Genomic DNA, 10,552 nt, shown 5'->3' with positions numbered 1-10,552 from the left:
TATTATTATTTTTTAATATGCCTCTGCCTGCTCTGGCTACAAATATTCCGGACTGTTTTTTCCTCTTAGGAGCTACAGTGGCCCCAAAATATACATTAATTTAGGGGGACAGTTCAACCATCAAGAGAGGCAGGTGGTTTAAAGGTTTATAGGGCTCTATATAGTAAGAATCAGGGTGCTGAGGGACTCCTGCCTCTGCAGGTAGGTGGCTGCCAGGAAGTCTTGGCAGGGTGCTGCAAGGTGCTGTGTGTTGCAGAGCTGCTGCCTTTATCTGCTCGGGAACCAGAAACCCACCTTCCCACCCTGATGCAGAGGGGGAATGAGAAAGAGTCCTCCTTTTGGTTAATAGCTTAATTGTTAAACTGTCTGCTCAGAAAGGAGGAAACCATAATTCAAAGCCCTTCTCAAACCTCTGCTTGCCGAGCTGGGAGCAAGGCCACGCTCCCTTTGAATTGGGACCGCCGTGCAAAATAAAGCGCAAGCCTTCTGGGAGGCCAGAGCGAAAAAAAAACAAAGCCACCAATGCTGTATGCCTGCAGGGAAACTCTGCCGCTCCGGGGTGCTCAGAAAGGCTCATGCTGTCTGTCCTCAGAGCTGTCTGTCCTCGATGTTGGACATGGAGGTGAGGGGTGGGAAGAGAAGAACCGGTTGGAGAGGCATGGACTATGGGAGGACAAGGAGAGGCAGGAAGGAGAAACCCAGCAAAACGAGTTCAGGCTATATTTAGCTTGAGCACCAGCAAGAAGTTCACCGCTAGGAGAGGTTAAACTTCAGTCAGCCCCTTTAGACAGTTTTGTCAACAAGCACCACATGAGAAGCGATCGCACAGACAAGCACCTGATTAACTTGACCAGCTATTGCTATATTAAATCTGGAGGCCAGACATTTTCAGGGGAAAGCTGGGTTGACATATTTGCACAACATAATTTTTTTTCTCTGGGGAAACACTTGCGGCATGTTTGTGTGCTCACAACCCATGGGTGTAGAGTGGTGCAGTATGCCATGCAATCAGAGTAAGAGTGGCCCAGGCACAGCTGTAACATGTCCAAGATGGGTTTGTTCTGGTGATCTCAGCCTTCATTCAAGTTACAAATATAACAATTTTGCAATTAAGCCAACTGGGACAATTTCAGAAGTCCAGGCTTTAGCTAAGCAATTTAAAGTTTCCTTCCTAAATACTAAATCAAATATTTACTGCCTACATAAAAATTATTAATAGTGAGGCTGCTAAGCTCAGCTGAGCCACACAAGGCTTAACTGCAGAATATGAGTCAAGAGGAAAGCAGGGGGAGGCAAGGAGTGGTGGTTGCAGGAAGGATGGGATAGTTGCAGGACATAAAGATGTATGAAGAGGTCTGAGGTGCAAGACAGGAGACCCGGGGCTCTGGGGAGCTCTAGCTGTGGTCCAGGCTAGTATGCGAAGAGTCACACTACCCAGAGCCAGATTTTGAAGCCCAGTGAAATAACTTTGGTGGCCTGTATGGAGATAAAGATTCATTTTAGGTGCCTCCAGGGTCTGGTAGGTGCACGTGTGGCTGGCATGGGGAGTCACTGAGCAGGCGAGGTGGTGATGCCGAACTGCAGATGGCTGAGGAGCACAGCACAGGGTGGGGAGCCAAGTGAACCTTTTAATCAGCACATGGGACCTGGCAATCTTGAGGCTCATTCTTGCCAAGCATGGAAATTTGTGAAGAGATTCAGTCATTCCTTTAGGCTATATGACTGAAGTTCACAGCAGTTATCTTTAAAGTTTGCTAAATCCAAACACCTCCTCCTTCTTTCTCCCCTGTCCCACACACACGTACGCACTACATTACAGGAAAATTAATATGCTTGTTTGAGCTTTGTTGTGTATCAGCAATCCTATCTGAAATGTAATAAGTACCCAATTATAGCAAGTAATAGCATTATTTATTCGCAAAACTGTCTGATGTGAAGGTTAAAGCACTTAGAACAAAATCAAGAAAACATAGGTCTTGCAGGATTGCCTTCAATTAGATTCTCCGGGAGCAATATGAAGAAAGAATTAACAACAAACTGCCAAGCAGTACAGCAATTTCTGTGGGGTACTTTCTACCCAGCTTCTGGCAAAGAAGTAATTGCCCCAGAGAAGTCACTGCATTATTCTCAGGGATGTGATTCGAAAGATTCAGATGCTATGTCTCTCCCTTCACTGATGCTATTAATTGGTTTAGAGGCACATCCCCACTTTGTCATTTCTAAAGGTGAAGGCTGTTCTGTGTTTTGTTAATGATGACAGCATTGCCGAGAAAAAGGAAGGTCTAAAATATTTAACTTTAAAAACGTGACAGATTAAATAACCTGTAGGGTCCTAATAATCATCAATCACAATGTAGGAGATGACAAGGTGAAATTTCTAACATGACATTTTGTCACTTGGGGTAGTCACTTAAACTGACAAAAGCTATACATTCTGCTCTGCAGCTTCTTTACTCTAATTGGGCCAATTTTACTATCATGCTATTATCCTGCACAGAAGAACTGGTGACAAACAAAGAGGCTTTTGTGATCTCAGTGGAATATTTTTCCATGAGCTCAAGAAAATATCTTCTTTGCCAGAAAGAAAGAAAATTGTCCCTGTATTTTGTGACTGGCCAGAAGCCCAAGTCTCACATCTATCTGGAAAAAGTCTAATCTGTATTTTTAGTTCCTGCTTCCTTATTGTGGGATCTTGCAGAAAAGGCCACAAGTCAGGGGAACTATAATTGTGTTTGGGATTTCTCCTGTTATGTGTTGAAATAACCTTATTCAGGATATGACAGAGGAAAAAGAGGGCTAAACTTCCATTCCCTGACTCTCTACATTTTTGGAAGTCTACTTTAAATTAGCCTAATTTTCTACTATGCAGCAGAACATAATAACTCCTTTTAAGCATATAACAACCTGAAACTTGGTTGTTTTAGCATGTGTCTCACTGTAGTTATTGGGCAACTTAACCCCTTTTAGAAAAGTTTGAACTTTGGAAGAACATTTAACACAAACAGCTACATGAAAGAAGTAAGGAACTCTATCTACGAGTTGTTAATGTAATGTGAAATCCTGAAACAATCCATCTCATTAAAACCCCCCAAAAAATCTTACATATTACCATTCAGAAACTTTGGGCAAAAATATATTTAGTAATGCACATTTGTTAACATGGAATAAAGTTACATTGGCGTCACTGGGCACATATCTAGCTGATTTAAATTACCGTAATTTCACAGAAGTGTTAAGCTGTTCAAATGTATTGCTATCAAGAAACATTAGGTTATAAAAATAAGCATTGTTTTTCTGATTGATGGAAATAGGAAAATGTCATTATCAACGCTCTCCATGTCTGGGACAGAGTTTTCCTTTGTTTTCATCCACTGAATAAAGTGTTTATACTCATTGTTTTGGAGACACTGAAACTGGAAAACTGAGGGTAAATACTTATCTCAATTCTTTAACATGTTTTAGGCTTCAGAGTTCAGATTAAGTATTTGGCAGGTGGGAAGAGTTACTCAGCATTACTTGAGGCATGAAGTCAAAAACTATAAGCCCACAAAAAAATGTTATGATGATGTATCTTTAGCTAGGGAGTCTGGTCTCTTCTCATTTTTTAAACCTCTTACCCTCTCCCCTCTCTGTGTATATTACAATTAGCACACTCCTAGCTTTACTGAGAGCTGATTGTGACTGTTTTGCTATCTGAGAGCTCTCACATCTCAATCCCATACACCCTGCCATTACTTTTGCCTTTCCTAACTTCTAAGTCAACTCTGCTTCCCTGTTCTTACATCAGTTCTGATTTCTGTTGAATGATGTTCATCTCCAACCTTCGCAGCTACTCCGCACTCACCCAGCCCTAGTTGATCCAAGTGCCCAGCTTGCCTCCAGCCCAGCCACCCCACCGGTGCTGCCTGGGCTCGTGACTCCTGCCCTTCACTTGCTGCATGTCTCCTTCAGGCCCATCAGCTTTGGACCTCACACCTTGTCCACACCAGCAATAGTGGGTCTATGTCTTGTTCATGCCATCAGTTCTGCCCTCCCCAAATCCTGTTTCCTTGCCTCCCAGGCTCTCCGTTCCTCATCAGTCTGTACTATTTGCAAAGCCCACTGCGCTTGCTTCCCACAGCTTCATCGTTCTTTCATCCAGGGGTCTTCACTTCCCTCCCAGGTGGGCTGAAAGCAGGGAAAGCAGGAGCTGCTTCTTGAAAAGCCAAAGTAAACTGCTGAAACGTGGAAGGCAGGATGCCCTCCTTAAAGATAAGCTCTGGTCTCAGCTGAAACCTTATTATTTGTAAAGAAATCTTTTAGTCAACAACTGGCACCTACTGCAGAAGAAGTGCATTGATAACGTTCAGACTTTTTAGTGGTAAATCAAAATAAAATCCTACCATTTGGCTGATAGCAAGAACGGGATGAGAAAGGCTGCCTAAAGCATGGCCCAAACAAGTTTAAGCTCATTAAGGAGCTACAAGAAACTTGTAATTCAGAATTTGGAATAATTCTCATAATCACAAATACACTTTGGATCAGCACTGGTGCCTGATAACGGAGACATAAGTTCATGGCACAAAACTTTAAAATGCACGATTAAGAAATGAAACATTATGAAGGAATCTGCAACTAGAAGGATGTATTGTCAGAAGACTCTTCAAGGAGATGACAGGACTTAAAAAAGGTCATAAACAGGACTAACATAAAGCAACATACTCATTATCTGGCAGTGCATAATATCTTTATTTAGAACAATAAAGTATATGTATATAATGTAAATTCCAAATTTGAACTGGTATAAAAAAGGATCAGGGAAAACATCTATCTTTAAGAGGACACATATATACATACACATCACATTTTATAAACTTTGCTGATTACCTTCAGTCAGAATGTAACTATGTAAGACTGTGCTGACATTTACATTGAAATATATGAATTTGCCCATGATGCAACCAGCAAAAGTCTGTGTCTCTATCACTAAAGAGTCTGAAGTTTCCGCGTTCCATCAATTTGATAACATAATAGTAACATGCCACCATTACTGTAGATCTGTTTTTAATAGATATTTGAATCAAATTCCTGAATTGAAAAATGTTGGTTAATTCTTAAATGTAAATCTAACTCAAAATCTCTGTATTTTATATATGGTTAGCTTTTCAATTAAATACTTGTGTGTACTGAACTGTTTCAGCATATTACAAAGAGACAGCAACAGAGAAAACAGAGCTGGTGAAGATCAGAATCCAAAAAAATGTGCAGGTTGTACACATACTCCATAGTATAGCACATTAGTTGTTTATAACCTTATTTATAAAATGACCTTGTGATGAAATAAGTACCATTAATTTATTCAAGTAAACACACATCTAAAATAGCATATTGAGTTACTCAGTATATCACTGTCTGCTTTTTATTCTCACAAGGCCACTATTAATTGCATGCAAAGTTCAACTACTCCAAAGGAAACTTAAAAATGTTAGTTTCTCACAAAACCACAGATATCTGAACCCCAAATCTGGTTGACTTTCATAGAAACAAAATGCCTCAGTTGCTTTCCCCAATTTCATTTTAAGAGAACCGTGATGATGCATGGGCTTTGTCTCCTCAAACTGCAGGTTTAAAAACTGATCATTCTTCAGAAATCAAATAGCTTAAAACTGGATAAAAAAGCAATTAAGGGACTATTCCTGCCACCACTGCTCACACAAAAAAGTAACTTATTCTATTTCCATTGATTCCAAAGGTCCCTCACAAGTCAGTAGTCTTTCAAAATTTCACTATGTCTGAAGTAAGGGCCTCTGCAGTGGCTAGACAAATTGGGCGCAGAAACCTTTCAAATAATTTCATAACTACATTTCCAAGTGCCATGCAAACTATCGTATTCAGAAATGTCTAAAAGTGTCCTTCTGCTTTGCAATATTTTGTTCAAATCAAAAGGGGGTGGGAACACAGGAAAACCATGAACTGTCACAACAGTTCTGCTAAGCTGATTATGTGTGGTATTACTTCATGTGGTGTATATTCAAAATGAGAACGATGTTTGTGATGTGAGGTCAGAAGGCTTTTATACATGAGTTTTCTTTCTGTTACCCTGTACCCTTAAATTTGCCTGGCTTTGTGGTAGAGGTAAAAGTACATGACATTATTTGAAAACGATAGAGTCACAGTTTTAGACTGCTACTCTTGGAATATGAACATTTTGTGGCAGTCTATCTGTGTTTAGCCTATTTCAATTTACACAATATCGTATCTTTTCCCATCAAACAGTAGACTGCATACTAAGGAGTCTAAAACACCATGCATTTTGAATGTCAATGTATAATTTGAGGCATACCAATGTGCAATGCTACTGTGTATTTGATTTTCTGGAAAATACATATTTAGGAAAACTAACATTCTTATGAACAAAGAATATTAATATATACTAGATGTTTTGTTTAACTGAATCTATGAAAAATGTCGTAAGATTTCAAATGCATAAAACCTATTTGAGAACATATCATATAGCAACGTGAAATATTTAATGTTTTTGTAAAATGTGTAAGGATAATTGCTTCCATTTATTGTGGATACATTTCCTCTCTGTCAAAACCTGTAGGCAGTTATTCTGCACATTACCAGTAAGGTGCACATTTCCCATCAAATATTAGGTCATGCTGACATTTCCTTCAGGGTAACCCTTAAATAGGTTTGAAACATAGAGTCTGCGGGCCTAATGAGTAAAGAATTACACGTTATTTTATAAGACTGAGCTGCAGATGAAGAATCCTGTTGTTTAATTTTTTGCAGAGCTGAAACTTGCAATGCACTTGCTTTTTAGAAGTGCTGAGAACCTTTTTATTTCTCATTAAGCAGTGAGTGCCCCGGCGTCTTCTGAATAAAAATGAAAGCCGAATTCTCACACTACACATCTTTTGATATAGTCTAAGAGAAGCCCCTCAGATGTTGCAAATCCCAGAGCTCTGCTAACATTAATGGAACTATGCTAATTTACACTGTCTGAACAGGACTTGAGGACTCTCTTATGACACTTAAGCAGTTCAAAATGGCCTTAGTATAAATGAAAACTAGATCCACATGATCAAATCCTGGTCTCAGTGAAGTTAAAAGAAGTTTTGCTATTGATTTCAGTGGGGCTAAAATTCCATGCAAAGTGGCTATTCTCACACATAAATTCTGCTATCAAACTTAGTAAGGTTTTGAGGAGTTTTCTTTTTGGTAGCATGAAAGACAGATCAGTTTTACCAGTAATACACATACAAATATATGTATGTCATACTCTTTTGACATTTGGTTTCCAGAAAATTTTGCAGATGATTAAAACATCCACAAGAATTCTTAAAAAATTCAGTAATTATATACTTTAAAGATAAATTCAACTTTATGAAAAACATTAAAAGAGTTTTTTATTTTAAGTTACTTAAATTAAAACTCTTATTGACCTAGTTACTGGCTGTTAGATAGTTTGTCATTTGAGGTGAGCAAACTCCACATTCTGAAGTACAAACCGCTAAGATAGATAAATGATTCATATCTATTATCTGGAAAGAGACAGGACAAAAAGATGCACAAGTGCACTTGCAATTTCTGGCATGGTATATTTAGGGTTTACTTGAAAATGCATGTCTGTACATCAGTCCTGTACATATTCCATGTATGCAATAACAGCAATAGATGCAGAAGACAAGTGGGAAATAAAGCTGCTCTCTTCTGTTTCAAGAGAATTAACCTTAAGAGTGGGTAATGCCAGGATATTAAAGCTTATTAATCATTTAAAACACAATGCAAACATTAATTACAGCTGATGTAAGTAAAAGCTAAATACACCCTCTGGATCTTTCAAATTTTCTATGCTGTATATGTAAAGACAAGATATCAATGGCATGCATCTTCAGAATTAAAAATGCATTTCATGGGTTTGCCTTTATTCTGATGTTTGAACGCAATTCAGACTCTTTGCTCTCCCTTCCTTTTCCGTGGCTGGAGATTTCACCAATGTTCACATATCCAGCAGTTACTCCTAATTCTTGAAACCTCCACGCTGTACTGTCACCTCCTGCTTACTTTTTCTTTATCCAGTATTGCTTCTCCTGAACAGAGACCATCAACCCTGATGAATTCTTGAGGCTTTTTGGGGTGGGCATACAGCCGCTGGGCACCCGACAGAGACCATGTCGTTGTACACAAGACCTTTGCCAGACATAAACCCAGTTCCTTATAAGTAAAAGGCTAGTACACTGGTCCATGGCTTGACTTTAATTTCAAGTTGTATATACAAAATTGAAGAGTATGTTATCTGTATCCATTTCTGCATTTTCTGTCAGTTCAGAGAACTCCATTTGAAGACACCAAGGTAAGGCAGAGGACACAAAATTTAAATTAAGGATGCAAACATATTTATGACTTTCAATGATTATACTTAGTTGGAGGCATTTGAAAGATGCTTTTTGTTCAGGACTTTGTCAGAATCAGCTGCAAGTATTAATGTAAATAAAAATCTCCAAATGCCACACAAGGTAGATATTCACATAAAATCGAGTCCTGCTCAGTGCACACTTTTCTTAATGTTGTTCAATTCAGTGTTGGTTTCACAGTAACAAACACAAATTGTCCTCATTTCTATATCATGTCTATGGAGTCATGGGCAGCAACAACAGATGCAGACTCAGTCTGTCACTCCAGAAGGAATACAAATGTGCTTAAAGCTGCTTCATTTATGAAGCGAACATGGAACTGTTACCTGCTTGGAGAGAAAAAGGGAAATCGTAATTCTGCTGATTATTTTTCCTCTCTTCATTACTGAACAGTACAGCTTTTAAAAAGACAAAGACTTTTTTTTCTTAGAATTTTGGAAATAAATATATTTAGTATCACTTGCACAGACATTCCTTTATTCAGAAACAAAAATTATTATTATAAGACCCCCTTTCAATTTCACGCCACTTCCCAACCCTGGTCTGAAATACGCTTGCCTGCAGAAGCCCACTGATGTCATCTAGCTGATGGTGAGGAGACTATACTCATGCGGTTTTACCGAACTGTTACATTTGTGCATTTTTGGTACCTGGCAAACTTTGGCAATAAACTTCCTTTTACAGTCATTTGGACAAGCCAGCAACAAATTCAGTTTATGTCTTTTTGAGAGTGAAACTGCTTGTCCAACACAGTGATGATTTCCTCCTTAGTGAGCAGATGCCTTGTCAGTTAGAATAAAGTATTTGGGAGACTGATAATGGCCAAAACAATCACCATGAACACTTTGAAAGACACCTGAAAGTGATCCCTGAAGGATAAACTGTAAAACCTAGACCTCCTGTTATACTCTTACATTTTCTCTTCTGGCTCCTGAGATAAAAGGAAGCATCCAGCACTGCCTTAATTTTCCAGATGTTCATCAAAGATTCCCTAGATTAAATACAGCATTACTCCTGTTGCAAGAAGTCCCTTGCCAGGCAAGCGCACCCTTCTGTACAGACTCACTGAAAATGAGAAAGCTCACTCACATTAGCGGCTCACTCACATATGCAAAAGCAAGAAAGATGAATCTGATAAGGCTGTGAACGCTGTAAACTGTGCTGAATAAACAACAATTAACAGAAGGTCAGCTCATCCTTTTGTAAATATTGCGGTCCTGTGGGAAGCTTTCTACTTGGCCTGTTCTCCTACACTCACCTGTTATTTTTAGAATCTTTTTTTTTAGGTCACACTGCTTTGAAACAGCTATAGGACAACAGCTGAAGAATTCTCAGTATTGACTGTCACACCAAAAAGGAGAAGCAATAGTTGTCCTTCATTTTGGAATATTTCACTTTGTCACATTCAGGTTAAAATTACAATGCCTAAATTCATGACACAGGATTAATTACATTAGTAGCTAAAGATCTTAGGTGCAATCTAAGTCTACTGATAGCAAGTTTTATTTCCTTTTTCCCCAAATGGACTCCAAATCACTTTACTTTTCAGCAGACAAAAGTTATGAAGCCAATGGTAGGACTCTCAAGCATAAGAACTTACCAGTACATGAAACAGTAACAGTGTTGAGGGAGAAAAAGCAACAGCTACACTTGTAGATGGTCTTTTTCTTTTTGCTGCAACATACTGAAATAAAAAAATAGGTACTTTATTACTATGATGCTAACATTTCAAGGAAATAGAACAGAATATTTTAGCAGTTAGTTACAATAAAAACATATAAAGCATTCCTCATATAAAGCAATGTTTTGTATTTCCTTTGAAGCTAGAAGGATGATGCATGTTCAGTTTCATAGGTTTTAAAGCTAAAGCAGGATGAGTTATTTGCAGTCTTCCTTTTTATGAATTGCACATGAAGAAGACGTATTTTATGAATGTATTATTCTAGAAAGTTTGAACACAGGAAATTTCAGCCCATACATCCAAAATTGCTAGTTCACAACCTAGTCTATTCCTGTCTTCAACAGTGGGTGACATGAGACACTTCACACAAAAATATGACAAGCCTATAGTATAAGGTTTGTATCTCTGCCATGTGCATTAGACCTTCCCCGATCCCTCATAGTTAAAAATTGATGAAAGACCCTGAAAA

At 38.6% G+C, this 10,552-nt stretch overlaps 1 protein-coding gene across 4 annotated transcripts in view; it reads right to left on the bottom strand.

Moving 5' to 3' along the window:
- Positions 1 to 7,572: 7,572 nt before the first annotated feature.
- KITLG (KIT ligand) overlaps positions 7,573 to 10,552 on the bottom strand; it is a 54,018-nt gene continuing 51,038 nt past the window's right edge. For 2 of the 4 annotated variants that reach the window (XM_067312802.1, XM_067312818.1), the window contains 2 exons: positions 10,003 to 10,086; positions 7,573 to 8,731 (listed from right to left, as the gene is read on the bottom strand). In XM_067312802.1, coding sequence (XP_067168903.1) covers positions 10,047 to 10,086 — 40 coding nt within the window. In that variant the 3' untranslated portion in view covers positions 7,573 to 8,731; positions 10,003 to 10,046. The remainder of the gene's footprint in view (positions 8,732 to 10,002; positions 10,087 to 10,552) is intronic. The other 2 variants (XM_067312810.1, XM_067312826.1) reach the window with 1 other exon arrangement.

This window comes from Apteryx mantelli, chromosome 1 (assembly GCF_036417845.1).
Source record: "Apteryx mantelli isolate bAptMan1 chromosome 1, bAptMan1.hap1, whole genome shotgun sequence".
NCBI lineage: Eukaryota > Metazoa > Chordata > Aves > Apterygiformes > Apterygidae > Apteryx > Apteryx mantelli.
This window is presented reverse-complemented; position numbering and strand designations above follow the sequence as displayed.